General features: G+C 58.8%; 1 protein-coding gene across 2 annotated transcripts; it reads left to right on the top strand.

Annotated features, from left to right (window-relative positions):
- Positions 1–679: 679 nt before the first annotated feature.
- LOC109282515 (carcinoembryonic antigen-related cell adhesion molecule 16-like) lies at positions 680–13,262 on the top strand. 2 transcript variants are annotated; one of them, XM_059718684.1, is made up of 8 exons: positions 680–7,051; positions 8,577–8,930; positions 11,462–11,737; positions 11,928–12,209; positions 12,527–12,607; positions 12,724–12,818; positions 12,955–12,990; positions 13,125–13,262. In XM_059718684.1, the coding sequence occupies exons 1-8, from the start codon at positions 6,937–6,939 to the stop codon at positions 13,170–13,172; spliced, it is 1,287 nt and encodes a 428-aa protein (XP_059574667.1). In that variant the 5' UTR covers positions 680–6,936; the 3' UTR covers positions 13,173–13,262. The 2 variants fall into 2 exon arrangements, with proteins under 2 accessions (XP_059574667.1, XP_059574668.1); XM_059718685.1 differs by lacking the exon at positions 680–7,051 and adding an exon at positions 8,083–8,189.
- Positions 13,263–15,872: the final 2,610 nt, after the last annotated feature.

The raw sequence follows: 15,872 nt of genomic DNA, 5'->3' as shown, positions 1-15,872 counted from the left end.
TGTGAGTAAGCTACTCGAGATCAGACTAGATATTTAGCTTACAGTAACTCAGATGCGTGTTTAAACGGCTACCTCAGCCACTCTAGTTTGCTCTATGGGATTCCTCTGATATTCCTCTGATATTGTTCTACCTTTTACCCTGTTTCCGCCCTACCCCTGTAATCAATAAAGTTCTCCTTTGTGACCGGTGTGGGAGACTTATTGAGGGGTGGGTCTAAATTATGCCGAGGAGGCCCCTTAGGTCTGTGGACTAAGGGAGACTTTCCTATTAAGCCCCTGACTTGGGAAGTGCCCCAAGTGCCTGTATTGGGTCTAGGACCCATTGGACGATCAGGGCTGCGTTCTCCAAGGCGCGCAGAGCCAGAATTGAGTCCAGAGCCTTGGATGGTGGCAGCGGGACCCCCAGGCTAGCGGGTGTGCTCCAGGGAAGGGGTCGGCCGGACGGGAGGCACCCCAGGGAGGCACTCGGAGCCTGGAAGGTGGTCGGGAGCAGGGAGGTGGGCAGCTCAACGCAGGAGCGCCCCCTACTGGCCCCCCACAAGCGCAGGCTATGAAGTGATCCTCCCACAAGTGTCTGTATAGAGATAAACCAAAAGTTAAGCTCTGGAAAGATAAACCCCCTGGCCCCCCGAATTGTTGAGAAAAGCCGGGAAAGGCCGGCCCAAGACTCCGCAAGCAAAAATGTGGAAAGACTTGTCAGCTGCCTGTTTCAATGATGTGCAAATCAATAGACTGCCCATCAATGTCTTGCAAGGGCTGAGGGCTAAACACTGTACCAAAAGGGCGAGACCAAAAGCAGAGCCTTTTGTGCCACCAACAGTGTCACTGGAGAGATTCTCTGCCCTGAGAGCAAAGCTGTCAACATTTTCCCAGGCACATGCGGGGCCACCAGCTTTTACCCCGCCTGATCATATGGCCTAGGAAGTCCAGCCAGCCCAACCCCCAAAGAAAGGAGACACAATGCGAGTAGTAGCGGGCCGAGGACCGGTATCTAAAGTTAATATTGGCCCCTTAATTCGGATACCTGTACAGATACAATTAAGTAAAAGTGAAAAGTCAATTGATACACTATTAAACACGAGTACCCAGATTTGCATTTTAAATTCCGCAGATTGAAGGGGGAGAAAGGAACCCCTTATCAAGTAATTAGAGTCGGAGGCACCAGACAACCAGGACATCTAGTCTGACAAACCTTCGCATTACCCAATGGCTCTAAGGTAACAGTGGCCGCAGTCATACTTAAAGGGGGACCAAGCTTACTGGGACTTAATGTACTGAGAGGACAGTGGTTTGCCCTTGAACAAGAGAATTGGCAGTTTGAGCGCGCAGTACCTCACCGAGAACCAGAAGAAACAGCTGTAACAGCTGTAACTCGATGTAGCATGATCCCACTAACCCTGCCTCCCATGAAAGGAGTACACAGACCCCAGTATCGAACTCCCCCCGAGGCCACCCAGCCTATCCAGTGTATCATAAGTCAGCAGTTAGAAGACAGGACTATTATCCAAACCCACTCCCCACATAACAATCCAGTGTGGCCAGCGCGCAAGCCACATGGAGGGTGGCGGTTGACTTTTGACTTTCGAGCTTTGAATGCTAATACTGACCCCTTAACAGCTGCCATCCCATCACTACCAGCCTTGACAGAAAGCATCCGAAGTTATGGACCCGTGTGGATGGGATCTGTTGATATCAAAGACATGTTTTTTCCTATTCCCATCCAGGAGAGCCACTGGCCAGTATTTGCTTTTGCGTGGATAGGGCAACAGTATACCTACACCGTGTTGCCCCAGGGGTGGATACACAGCCCCACCCTGGCTCATGGAGTTTTAGCTACAATAGATCATGAAGTTCAAGAAAAGTACCCTGACGTACGCGTGTGGCAGTACATAGATGACGTTATGGTAAGCAGTCAAGACAGAGAGGCTGCCATCAAGTGCAGCCTTTGAATCATTGAAACAAAAAGTGCTTACCTTTGGAGTCACACTGTCTGAACAAAAAATCCAAGAGGTCGGGCCCCAGTGTGAATTTCTAGGACCAGAATGGCAGAATGGGGGGCCCACAATACCAGCTGAGGAGCTGCGAAATATAGCAGAGACCTCGACTTCCACTAATGTGAAAGAACTGCAAGTCCAATTGGGAGCACTAAATTTTTGGCGTATGCATGTTCCTGAGTTTAGCATATTGGCTCGTCCCTTGTATAATCTATGTAAAAAGAGAACTAAATGGGAATGGGGTCCTGAGCATAAATATGCCTTGCAAGCCCTTAAAGAAGCAGTAACTGTTCATGCCTCTCTAGCAGCACGATGTCCCGAAGGAGAGCTTTGGCTCCATATCGGTGTCTCGGAAGGAGGACCACACTGGAGCCTGTGGCAGAAAGGGTCCTCGGAAGCAGAAGGAAAACCCCTTGGATTCTGGAGCCGAGGCAGGAGAGGGGCAGAAGCAAGGTATACTCTCTGAGCCCAGATGTTGTGTGCAGCAACAGCAGCCCTGGAAGCCACAGAAGCACTGAGAGGGGAATTACCCACAGTTATCACTACTCCGATACCTATCCTTGGAATGGCTCTGCCAGATCGCCAGCTACCACCTGGGGGGAGAGCCCAAAACACTGCGGTCCAAAGGTGGATTTATTACATTTTGAGCCAAGTCCAATGAGTAACCCCACAAGGACACCCTGCATTAGTTAAAAGAGTCACTGAAAGTACAATTAATGTTTATCCTGATCAAACAAGCTGCAGTGAACCTTCACCCATCAAAGAAGCACCTCCTTTCTCACCTGAAATGGAAACCTCAGCCGATGTTGAAGTCTGGTTTACAGATGGGTCTGCTCGAGGTCGTGCCTGGAGAGCAGCCGCCTTGAGGATTCGAGATGGCAAGCAAATAGTATCACACGGCCTTGGAAAAAGCGCGCAGTATGCCGAGCTCCAAGCAGTGCTCGGTGTGGCTGTGTGGGAGTTAATACAGGGTCCGCGTCCTAGAAGGCCCATCTATATTCATTGTGACTCCTGGATGGTAGTAGAAGGATGTACTAAATGGCTACCCCTATGGAATAAAGAGGACTTTAAAAGACGAGGACAAGACATTTGGAGCCACGAAGAGTGGAAAGCCTTATGGGAGTTAGCCCAAGATAAACTTCCTCTACACATGCGACATGTGAGTGCAGCACATGGAAATAAGGCAGGAGAAGGCCCAGAGGCAAAGTGGAATAGGCGAGTTGATCAGCTAACAAGAGAGGAGAGCGCTGAAACCTTGTATGTTGAAGAAAAAGATAAAGTGGCTAATCCATCGCTACCCAACTCCTCCTCCCACGGTACACCTGGGGAACGAGCCGCAGAATGGCTACATCGACAACATGGACACCCCGGGCGTGACGGAACCGCCCGCCTGGCCGCATCTTGGGGCATTCATGTAACTAAGAAAAAGCACAAGAAATAGTCGACGCATGCATCACTTGCCGTGAAGTAAAAATGCGATTAAAACCCTGCCCGACTGTCCTGTTGTCATTACGTGAAGGAAAGGTAGCATGGCAGGTATGGCAATGTGATTTCATAGGCCCCCTCCCTCGGACTTCCCGAAAGCGACAGTATGCATTTGTGGCTGCGGAAGTTGTCACAGGAACGACATTTGCCCATGCCTCACCGAGAGCTACAGCCCAGGATGCTTGTGCAGCACTGGAAACTCTGCTAGCTGTGTATCCACCACCTACAGAACTACACAGCGATGATAGTCCTCACTTCCGCAATCATCTTGTGTATGGTGGGACTGCAAAACATAGCATGTTATGGACGTATCACATCCCATACCATCCGCAGTCTAACGGATTGGTAGAGCAAGCCAAGGGCATCCTCAAATGTAATTTGCAGGTAGCCGCTGGCCCAGCTCTTAAAGACTGGGACTTGCACCTGAATCGAGCTATCAATTGGGCCAATAACCGACCCCATCCGGGAGGTAGCCCCATGCAACAGGCCTTTGGATTGGGTGGTCCCCGGGAGCCGGCAGTAGAGCGACCTAGGGCTGGTGACCCGGGAAAGCTCCAGGCAGGAGATCGGGTAGTAGTGAAGCATCCTCAAAGAAATAAATGGGAGGGGACACTATTAGCAAACGGTATGCATAATACATGGTGGATATTTAAGTCAGATTTATCTCACGGGAGCCAAGCTCCTTGTTGTCTTGTTCCTACAGATTAGATGTGTCCACAAGTGCAGCCATAACCATTTCTAATTGAGCCTGCCACTGAAGACGAGTCCTGCTCTGTCACCGGTCTGAATCGACTGGCACCATGAAGTGGTGGACTGTTATGAATGTACTCTTTTTATGAACGCCTTATTGTGTCTCCTGGGTAGGGCGTGTCTACTATCCTTCTTATTACCCAGATATTAATGAACTTGCTCCTGAAGACCTCAAGGAGTGGCCTGACCCTGGAGAGCATCCCCCGGAAACGCGTTCAGATGGCCTTCACGTGGTCCAGCTGCAGTATCCATACTAAAAGAAACCTGCCACCCCGGAGCAGGTGAAGTCCTGGTCTCTGAGTAGAAGAAACATGATAGTTGACTCGCAAGGTGGTAACTGTCAGTACACCTGTGGCACCAGTTATTATCTTGGGTTCATTCCCTACCTGAAGGCTGAAATGGCTAACTGTGGGAGAGGAGGGGATTGTTGTAGCTCTGCTCATTTAAAAATGTGTTGTTACATACTTCCTGAGGGGAACCCCGTTGAGCTCAACGCCCCTGAGTTTGTGTCCCCAATAGTGCGTTCTGCATCTGTTCAGCCTCTCGAGCCACTGCGCTTATGGGAGGATCTCCCCCTCCCATCCCTATGGCTGACAACACTCTCCAGGGATGGTGTGAGACCCACAAGTAGGAGAGCGCATCACAGGTTGGAACAAAGTTATTACATGGTTTGTGAATCATACCTACACAGAGGTGTGGTCGTATGGTACCCACTTTAACACAACCAGAAGAAGGCTGTATCCACAAGTCTCCACCACTTATCCTCATCCTTTTATACCAGTGAAGTTCCTAAAGCAAATTAGTGCTATGATTCTGCCAGAGCAGTGCCGTTTCATTAACCCGATACAGCATCATCCCCATGAACGACAGTGGGAGCTCTTTCACTCTCTGGGAAGTGAAGCATGGCTACAGGCTCCCAAAGAAGGAAGAGGCAGCTCTATGAAAAGGATTAGTTAGCTGTTGCCTGGATCAGGCCCGTGGACCTCAAAGAGCCCAAGAACTGCATGCCAGGGTCCTTTCCCGGTACCCATTTGGACAGTGTCGTTCAGGGACGCCTGGCTTCGCTGAAGTTTGTGGAAAGAGAAGCTCACTGTGTACCAGGCATCAGAGGGGACTGCCGATAAGTTGCCAATGCAAATTGCTTTTGTCTGTCACTGTTTGTCTTGTTACTACACATACTTGTGTTTTTGTTAAGTCAATAAATCTTTCTTACCTTTCTACCCCCGAACACACTCTCAATCCTGAACCCTCTGCAGGTGGCTGGGACAGTGGCAGGCAAGATAGAGGGTGCCTCTAGGGCAAGACTGGCATGATTAAGGAGGCTACGGGAAACACGGCCACCCCTAGGGCCCCCACCCTGCTACAGACGCGCTCCGACTAGAATGGGACAGAAGGCAGAAGCAAGTGGTGCTGAGCCTGGACCTGGAAAAGGCCAATGACAGAGTGTCACACTGACTTCTCTTCAAGATGCTGAGATGAATGGGCATCCCCTCGACCTTCACCAGCTGGATAAGGACCCAAGCAGCAAGGTGCTGGTCAACAGGTTCCTGAGCACGTGGATCGCGATAGAGTCGGGGTCCGGCAGGGCTGCCCACTCTCCCCGATTCTTTTCCTCGACGCCGTTGACCCCTTGGCCCAGCACATCAGGCAAGAACCTGGGATGCACCGAGTCCAGATCCCTGAAGGAAGCAAGGAAAAGATCAAGGTCCTGGCCTACATGGACGACCTGAACATCCTGTGCCAGAATAAGTGTGCAGGAGGAAGAGCCCTGTGGCGCACATGGTTTTATGAAGTGGCAGCAGGCGCCAAGCTCAACATGAGCAAAACCCCTGCCTGGCCGTAGCCGAGCTCGGGGACCTGGAGGCCCCGGGGTCTCAGTCCCCTGTGAGAGGTCAAGATCCTCACGGTCCGTTTTGACCCTGAGCTAAGCAGAGGCAGAGCGTGTGAGAAGGAGGCCAAGGTGAAGCAGAGGATGGGTTGGTGGCATGCGTGCCACCTCCCCATGGGGGGGGACGCGTGGTGCTCATGAAGGCAGTGATGCTACCAGTGCTTCTGTACACCGCACTGGTCTCCCCACATCTCCCAGGTGTATCACCCACGCAGTCCAGCAACCATGTGCATTTCTTCTGGGGATCCAGTATGGAGAAGGTGGCAAGGAAGATCCTATACAAAAAGAAACAAACTGGGGGCAGGGGGATGCCAGACATCCACCTCTTCCTGCGGGCAAGGTAGAGGAGCCAGATCTGCAAGCTCGCGACCGGGCCAGCAACCAAAACAGCCTGTCTTGTCAAGTATTTTACAGGTCACCTCCTGAGGGAGTGTGGGGAAAGGTAAGCCGGCTCCTGGAGGGAGTGACAGGAGTCAGGCTGATGACGAGGGAGGCGACGCTGTACAGACGCTTGACCAAACATCTGGGGTCCCCGACAACCCGCTTCGACCCGTTTGTGTCCTGCGTCGGGAGCGCCCCGTGGCAACGCAGGAACCTCCTCACGTACAGACACATGAACCGCGGGGAGCAGAGTGTTAAAATGTTTCTGAGCAAACTCCAGTCCTACTACCGGAAATCGGTGGGACAGGATGGAGAAGACACAGCCAACTCCACCTGGAAAAGAGACACTTGGCACAGGCTGTTCAAAGACCCCTGGAAGGAGAACCGGACAGGGAGAACGAAGAGGACAGTGACACAACCGGACCTGGAGACGGCGAGATGGACGACAACGGGACCAGCAGCAGCGGAAGTGACAGCGACGGGAACAAGGACTGTGAACGAAGTCAGAAGGGAAACCCCAAATCGGGGCTTGGTGTAAGGAACTGTGATTGGGGTGGGTACAAACCTGCTGACATTCACCTGTCTGGGCTCTGGACTCAGTGGGACAGGGGTGGCCACTCCACGCTGCCCCTTCCCGGGCCTGGGCTTCCTCCAGGAGGCCCCACACCAGCTCTCTGCCCTCCTCCCCAGGGCTGCCCCTCACTCCTGACTCTCAGCCCCTCTGCTGTATCCTGCATGCCAACTTCCTTTGCTCCTGGTCAGGACTCCTGGGTGCCATTGACCCTTCTTGCCTCCACCTTTGCCCTTGCCTCCATCTTGTCAACTGCCAGGACCACCCCCCCTTCCCAGGGGCACGTCCCCATGGCCAGCACCTGGTGGGACCCCTTGAGCCACCCCCACTCTCCCCAGGAGTCGGCCGGCCACAGCCCCACAGCTCTTCCTGGCTGTGCTGGCACTGGCACTGGCACATCTCTGTTCAGATTGCAACCTCCGGAGGGGGGCACGATGTGGGCTGTGGGCACCACTTGACTGACCTCAGCCTGGGTCTGAGGGGCACAGCCCGGGGAGGAGGGGCTGCAGGTCCGGAGTGAGGGGCACGGGTGGGGCAGGGAAAGCCCTTTAAAGGTGCAGTGCCCAACAGTGGGATGCAGCCCAAGGGCAGTGCCCCTCACTCCTGGGGCACAGCCCACCCCACCAAGTGCCGGGGGACAGTGCAGAAAGTGCTACAAGCGCCCGTGCTGCAAGGCCCAGTGGAGCCGGTGACGGCCCCCCCAACTGGGGAACCCCTGGTGCTGTGAGCTTCCCCGGGCAGTGCCCTGGCACCGCCTGCGCCCCCGGAGTCTTTGCGTTGGGCGCGGGGGACACGGGCTGCAGCGCTGCCCCGGGCCCTGCCCCCCCCAAGCCCGGCGAGCAGGGCCTGGCCCCGGGGGCGCGGGTCGGCAGGGCGGTGCTCTGGCGCGGACAGCCGGGCGCGGGGGACGAGGGTCGCTGCCGCGGTACCAGGTGCAGGCCGCCCCCCGGCCGCGCTGTCCCGGGCCCGGGCGGAGGGGGGAGCGGGCGGGGCTGCCGCGGGCGGGGCCGGGAGGAGCCGCCCCCTACCCCCCCCGTCCAGCAGCCTCCGCCCGCGGGCGGCGGGCCGGGCCCGGGCAGACGGGCCATGGCGGGGCCGAGCCGGCGGCTGCTGCTGGCAGGTGAGCGGGGGTCCCGCCCGCCCCGGGCCGCCTCCGCCGCTGCCGGGGCATTTCCCACCGCGCAGCTGCCCCGGCCTGGCGCCCTCGCACACGCGGGCACGCGCACATCCGTGTGCCCGGGCACTGCTATGCGCCGTGTCCTGACACCGTGCACAAGTGCCCGCGCCTCCGGCACTGCGGCCCCCCGGCCACGGGCACGGGCACTCCCGGGGCCCGCACGCGTCCCGCGGGGACACACGGCCGGGGCAGGGCAGCGCGGGCCGCCGTCTCCCGGCCCCCCCGGCACAGGGCGCGGACCCTGCTGGCGGCGCCGAGCTCCGGGCGCCAAAGCCGGCCCGACCCCACCCGACCCGACCCGACCCGACCCGACCTCTGCTCTCCCCGCAGCCGCTGTCCTGGGCTCCTGCCTGCAGCCGGCGCCGGCCCAGAGCCACATCGCCCTCACCCCTGACCCGCCGCCAGCCCCGCAGGTCGGGGGCGCCGTGACCTTGGCCCTGCAGCCACCGCAGAGCCTTGCGGTCTGCATCTGGTACCGCGGGACTGAGACCGTATTATCCGCCGAGATCTTGACCTACGTCCAGGGCACTGGCCAGAGAAACGGCTCCAGCTACACGGGGCGCGAGACGGGGCGGCCCGACTGCTCCCTGCACATCACGGGGTTAATGCTGAACGACTCCAGCCCCTATTCTCTGTGGCTGCCCACGACAGGCTCCCTTGTCTCGGTGACCTTGGCAGTGTATGGTGAGTGTCCCCCTGACCCCACGGCAGGGCTCTGGGCTCGGGAGGGGTCAGTCCTGGCGTCAGCCTGGCTGGGGGACCGGGAGGGATGGGTGCTGGCACCTGCCGTCCAGGTCACAGGTGACCTGAGTGGGCTGGGGCTCAGCCCAGACACGTCCCAGGCACCTTGGAGGGGGAAGTGCCCTGGTGTTGCCTCGGTGCCCAGAGCCGCTACCCCCTGGCATGTGGCCACCCTGGCACCAGCCTCACGCCAGTGGTGAGTCCAGGCCAAGCCGGGTTCCGCGGCCCCATTGCGTGTGTAGAGCCAGAGGCAGGATGGTGGCATGGGGGTGCCTCCTGGCACCTCGAGCGTGGGGCGCCAGTTCTCAGGGGTACATGGGGAGGGTGCCCATCTGCCCCATCCCCAGGTGCTTTACATGTCGTTTGCCCAAAGCCTCTGCCCCCCTGACCTCCGCTGGCCCCACAAGGCTGTCCTCAACAGAGCAACTGGTGACACCCGGTCTCGCCACAGACCTGCCACAGACCCATCTGCCCATGTGGCACTGGCCTCATCCCCGTGTCCCAGGGTCGAGCGGGTCCCAGGGCCAGGGGGAATGGGCTCCCTGTGGCGGGGGTCGGGGGCCTGGACGGGGCAGACTGGGGCTCAGCTGTGGGGCTCTCCCAGGCCCAGGGCTGCCTCTCCCTTCCTGCTCCCTGCGCCAAGGGGTTTCTCAGCCTCTCCCAGAGACACCGGGTGTAGGGGACGGGGCTGTGCCAATGGGCACCAACCCACAGGGCCTTGTCCCTGCAATAGGGCTCAACCCGAGTCTGGTGCGCTGGGGGCAGGAAAAGATTTCCCCCCAGTTCAGACTGGTCCATACTGGGGGGTTTTGCCTTCCCTGTAGAGGGGATGGGGAAGACCCTGGGTCTGCGCCAGCCCCTGGTAGGGCCGTGGTGGGGAAGGAGGGGTGAGATCCAGACTACAGCCAGCCAGGAACTGCCCGTTCGGCCGTGCTGCAGTTTCCTCTCCAGAAAGCGGAAGCTGGGGACAGGGAGTGGGCCCAGCCCTGCCGGCTCCTCTGCTCATTTTCTGAGCCCGTTTCCTGGAGCGTGTCCTCGGCCTCACACCCAGCGCCTGCCCAGGCACAGCCGGGCCCTGCCCACTGCTGGTGCCCTGCAATGCCAGCATGACGCCTGCTCAGAGCAACCCGGGCTCTGACCTCCTGCACAGGGGTCACAAAGGTCCCCCCCAAATTGCATGTGGGCAAATTGCCCCGAAACACCCAGGCTCTCACAGCGCGTTGGGGTGGGCCCCGGTTTGGAGCATGGGGACCAGGGACCGTGGTAACGTGTCCTTTGCCCCACGGGCACAGGGATGCTGTCGCAGCCCAAGGTGACGCTCCCAACCCCATGGTGGTGGAGAACAGGACCCTCGAGCTCACGTGCGAGGCTCCCTGCAGCAGTAAGGCACTGTTGTGGGACCATGATGGCTCTGTGGTGGTGCCCGGTGGCTGCGTGGGGCTGTCCCAAGGGAACCGGACTCTGACAGTGCAGGGGGTCTGCCGGGACGATGCTGGTAATTACACTTGTGAGGTCAGAAACCCTGTCAGCCACAACCGCAGCCGCCCTGTCACCGTTACGGTCGCCTGTGAGTATCACAGGGCTCCCAACATGCAGCTGGCTCTGGGGTGGGCATCAGGGGGGGTGGGTAACACAGGACTGAGGTGTGCCTGGATCGGGGTGGGCGTCGGGGCTGGGTGTAAGGTCCTGGGATGTGGCTGGTTCTGGACCCGGCTCTGCCCCCCTGACCCCACGCGTCTCCCCGCAGACGGGCCGGATGCTGCCACTGTCGCCCCGCCAGGGCCCCTGGACTGGGCTGTGGGCTCTGCACTGGGGCTGTCGTTTGAGGCTGGCTCTGTGCCAGCCCCGCGGTATGGGTGGTTTCATAGCGACACTGCGCTGCCTGGCACGGGGGAGATATTGAACTTGACCGAGCTGGGCTGGGGCCAGCAGGGCACGTACCGCTGCGAGGTGCACAACCCCGTCACCGGGCTCACGGCCGTCAGCTGCCCCCTGGACCTGCGGCTCTGGGGTGAGTCGTGCCCAGGTCCCGGGACCCTCTGGTCACTTCTGCTGGGGCCAGGGGTCCCCTGGACCCCCCTGTCGGCCCCAAGGCCTCTTGCGCTCAGGGGAACCGCTCGACAGCATCCCCCGGCGCCATCGATGCTCCATCCACGTTCCCTGCCCTGACACCCACAGGGACACTTGGATGGGGGGAAGGGCACCGTTTCCCCAGCGTCGTCCTGTCCAACCTGTCTGCCTTCCCCACACCCGCCAGCACGCCCAGGCTCAACCGCGTACCCCTGCGGCTGGGACCACGATGGTGCTGGGGGCGGGCAGGGCCTGCAGGTGTGGCTGGGGAAGTCCTCACAGCACCAGGGGGCCCCAATCCTGGATGTGGGCTGGGCCGCAGGATCCCACCTTTCCCAGTACCTGTCGGGGCACGTGGGCAGGGGCAGATGGGAGCCCAGTAACGCCACCTCTGTCCCTCATAGAGATGCTGTCGCAGCCCAAGGTGTTATCCTCCAACTTCACTGTGGTGGAGAACAGGACCCTGAAGCTCACATGCGAAGCCCCCCCCAGCACCGAGACGCTGCTGTGGGACTGCGACGGCTCTGTCCTTGTGCCCGGCGGCCGTGTGGAGCTGTCCCCAGGGAACCAGACTCTGACGGTGCCGGGGGTCGGCCGGGACGACGCTGGTAATTACACTTGTGAGGTCAGGAACCCCATCAACACAGTGCACAGTGAGGGGGTCATTGTGACCGTGATCTGTGAGTATCGGCTGCCCCCAGCCTTTGGGCTCAGACACAGCGTGGCTGGCTCTGGGGCGGGTGTCGGGGCTGGTATCACACCCTGGGATGCAGCTGGCTCTGGGGTGGGTATCGGGGCTGGTATCACACCCTGGGATGCAGCTGGCTCTGGGGTGGCCGTGGGCAGTGTCATCCCTCACTTTCCCCACAGATGGTCCGCTCACTGCCCACATCTCCCCGCCGAGGCCCCTGCACCTGCTACTCGGTGACAATGTGACCCTGACATGTGTGGCCGACTCATTCCCGGCCCCGCAGTTCCACTGGTCCCACAATGGGTCTGATCTGGTCCCAGCCCTGACCAGTGCCGTCCTGAGCCTGGCGCTGAGGGGCGCAGAGCAGACGGGTGTGTTCGAGTGCCACGCCACCAACCCCCACACGGGCCGCAGCGCCACTGCCTCTGTCTCTGTCGCCCTGGGGCCAGGGCAGCAGGCAGGTGAGTCTGGGGCCACTCCTAGCCCATGCTGCCTGGGGTCAGGCTGCTGCCTGCCACGGTCCCAGCACTGAGCATGGCAGAGGGCTACGACTGTGTGCTCTTGACACCTGGCCAGGACCCCCAAGGCCAGGACCCCGTGTCTGCAAGCCCCTGGGCTCTCTCCCATTGGGCAGGGTGGGGCGGTTGGGCACGTGCTGCCGTCTCCATCACCCTGGGGCAGGGTGAGGCGGGTTTGTGCCCCCGGGCAGCACTGGGGGGACCGGGCTGGGGGCAAGGAGGGGGTCTCTGCCCCACTCTGATCTCTCCCCACGATGCAGATCCCAGTCTCTCAGCCGGAGCTGTGGCTGGGATCACGCTGGCAGCTGCAGCGCTGGGGGGGGCCCTGGCCTATGTCTTATGTGAGTAGCTGCCCTGATGCCTGGGCTCCCTCCCCGGCTGTGTAAGGGGAATGGGGGCCGTCGGGGGGGTCCAGGACACCTGGGTCCCTGGTCTCAGCCTCTCTCCTCTCTCCTAGTCCGACACTGTCGGAGGAAGAAGACACCACAAGGCAGCACGGATCCCCCCCCGGTGTATGAGAACGTGAACCCCCCGGCCTGTGTGAGGGCAGCGGTGAGTAACAGGGGCTTGATCCCCCTGACCTCGGTGCCCCTCACTCCCAACCTGCAGCCCCTGCCTTTCCCTCTCCATGCTATGGTCCCCTGGGGTCTCTGGTGCTAACGACTCTCTTGCCTCCGTCTCTGCCCAGGCCCAGCCCGGGAGCTCCCCCGACCCCACCTACCAGGTAAGGGGTCAGCGCTCCCCACCAGGCTGCTGAGCACCATGCAGCTCATCACAGCCCAGTGCCAGGGGGCTGGGAGCATCCCCCCACTCCCCACATCTCCTCCCCGTGTCTGACCTGCCCCTGTCTCCTCCCAGACGCTGCAGCCCGGCACCAGGGACCTGTACCAGGAGCTGAGGACCTGAGCAATGCCCCCCCAGCCCAGTGCATGCTGGGACCTCAGTGTACTTGACCCCTGCACTGTGAACAAATACAGAAAACCCTTGCTATTTGCAGGTTCGGCATTCATGGTTTCAAATATTTGCGAATGCTGAACCTGCATTGTAAATACACTTGATACACTTACAGGAGCTCCTCGGGAGCTCTGCAGTTGCTGCTGCCACACTCCCACTGCCACCGCCAGAGCCCTGCCCCCCCAGAGCCGCTGGGGCACTGCGTTCTTCAACGCTGTCCTTATTTGTGAATTGCACCTTTCACAGGGATGCGAGAACGTATCCCCCGCGAATGGCGAGGATCATCTGTAAAGCCCGGCTGGTTTCCTGCCTCCCCAGGCCAAATCCTCTGTTTGGGCCTTCCTGGGTGAAAGCTCAAAGCCTCCCTCCCGTGACTTTTGCCACCACGGAAACAGGGCATCAAGATCCAGACGACATCTCTGCCCTCTTCATTGTCACCTATGGGGGGTTGAGGCCATGAATGCCGCATGACCCCAGAGACCGGGGGTGCCTGGCAATCTCCCACAGGCAGTGGCAGCGCTGTTGGTGGCAGGAGCATGGTGGTGGTAAGCGGGGAGCTCCCGCAGGCAGCCACGGCGCTGTCAGCAGCAGGGTGGGAGTGGCGAGCACCGACCAGCGGTCGGCGACCACCTGCAGACGCCACCAGCAGCATCAGTGGTGGCCAGCAGTGACCATGGACCACTGGCAGACACTGCCAGCAGCAAGGGGTGGGAGTGGCAAGCAGCGAGTGCCCGCAGGTGCCATCGGCAGTGTCCACAGCACCTTTTTCATAGATTCATAGATGTTAGGGTCGGAAGAGACCTCAGTAGTTCATCAAGTCCAACCCCCTGCCTAGGCAAGAAAGAGTGCTGGGTATAGATGACCCCATCTAGATCCCTATCCAACCTCCTCTTGAAGACCCCCAGGGTAGGGGACAGCACCACCTCCCTTGGGAGCCCATTCCAGACCTTGGCCACTCGAACTGTGAAGAAGTTCCTCCTAATGTCCAGTCTAAATCTGCTCTCTGCTAGCTTGTGGCCATTATTTCTTGTGACCCCCGGGGGTGCCTTGCTGAATAAAACCTCACCAATTCCCTTCTGTGGCCCCATGATGAACTTATAGGCAGCCAGAAAGTCACCTCTCAAAAGTCTCTTGCGGAGGCTGAAGAGGTCCAGGTGCCCCAGTCTCTCCTCGTAGAGCTTGGTCTGCAGGCCCTTAACCATACAAGTGGCCCTTCTCTGGACCCTCTCCAGGTTATCCACATCCCTCTTGAAGTGCGGTGCCCAGAATTGCACACAGTACTCCAACTGCGGTCTGACCAGCGCCCGATAGAGGGGAAGTATCACCTCCTTGGACCTATTCGTCATGCATCTGCTGATGCACGATAAAGTGCCATTGGCTTTTCTGATGGCTTCGTCACACTGCCGGCTCATGTTCATCTTGGAGTCCACTAGGACTTCAAGATCCCTTTCCACTTCCGTGCCACCCAGCAGGTCATTCCCTAGGCTGTAGGTGTGCTGGACATTTTTCCTCCCTAGGTGCAGCACTTTGCATTTCTCCTTGTTGAACTGCATCCTGTTGTTTTCTGCCCACTTGTCCAACCTGTCCAGGTCTGCCTGCAGCTGTACCCTGCCCTCCACCATGTCTGCTACTCCCCATAGCTTTGTGTCATCCGCAAACTTGGACAGAGTACACTTCACTCCCTCGTCCAAGTCGCTGATGAAGACATTAAAGAGTATCGGTCCAAGGACCGAGCCCTGCGGGACCCCACTGCCCACACCCTTCCAGGTCGAGACCGACCCATCCACCACGACTCTCTGGCTGTGACCCTCCAGCCAATTCGCCACCCACCGAACTGTGTAGTCATCCACATCACAGCCTCTTAACTTGTTCACCAGTATGGGGTGGGATACCGTATCAAAGGCCTTCCTGAAGTCTAAGTATACGACATCCACCCCTCCTCCTGCGTCCAGGCATTTTGTAACCTGGTCATAAAAAGAGACTAGATTGGTCAGGCACGATCTGCCCGCCACGAACCCGTGCTGGTTTCCCCTCAGCATAATTTGTCCTGCTGGGCTCTCGCATATGTGAGCCTTGATAATTTTTTCAAAGACTTTGCCAAGGATGGAGGTGAGACTGACTGGCCTATAGTTGCCCGGGTCCTCCTTCCTCCCCTTCTTGAAAATGGGGACCACGTTGGCCCTTTTCCAGTCCTCCGGGACTTGGCCCGTGCGCCACGAGTGTTCAAATATTCCCGCCAGTGGCTCTGCAATGATGTCGGCCAGTGCCTTCAGCACCCTCGGATGGAGCTCATCCGGGCCTGCCGACTTAAAGGCATCCAGTTCTTTCAAGTGACTCTGCACCAACTCAGGGTCTACGCATGGCAGTCTGGGGCCTTGCTGCTGCCTCTCTACAACCCCAGTGAGAGACTTGTCGTGCCCCTCGCTTAGGAACACTGAGGCAAATAACTCATTGAGGAGTTCAGCCTTGTCCCCCCTGTCTGTCACCAATTGTTTCTGCCCATTTAGCAGGGGTCCTATTCCTCCCTGGGCCTTCCTTTTACTCCCTATATATCTAAAAAACAATTTCTTGTTGTCCTTTACTTGGGATGCCATCCTCAGCTCCATGGTAGCTTTGGCCCATCTAACTGCCTCCCTACAAGCGCGAGCAGAG

The sequence above is a fragment of the Alligator mississippiensis genome, chromosome 15 (genome assembly GCF_030867095.1).
Source record: "Alligator mississippiensis isolate rAllMis1 chromosome 15, rAllMis1, whole genome shotgun sequence".
Lineage (NCBI taxonomy): Eukaryota > Metazoa > Chordata > Crocodylia > Alligatoridae > Alligator > Alligator mississippiensis.
Note: the sequence above shows the minus strand (reverse complement) of the source record. Positions and strands in the feature narration are given on the sequence as shown.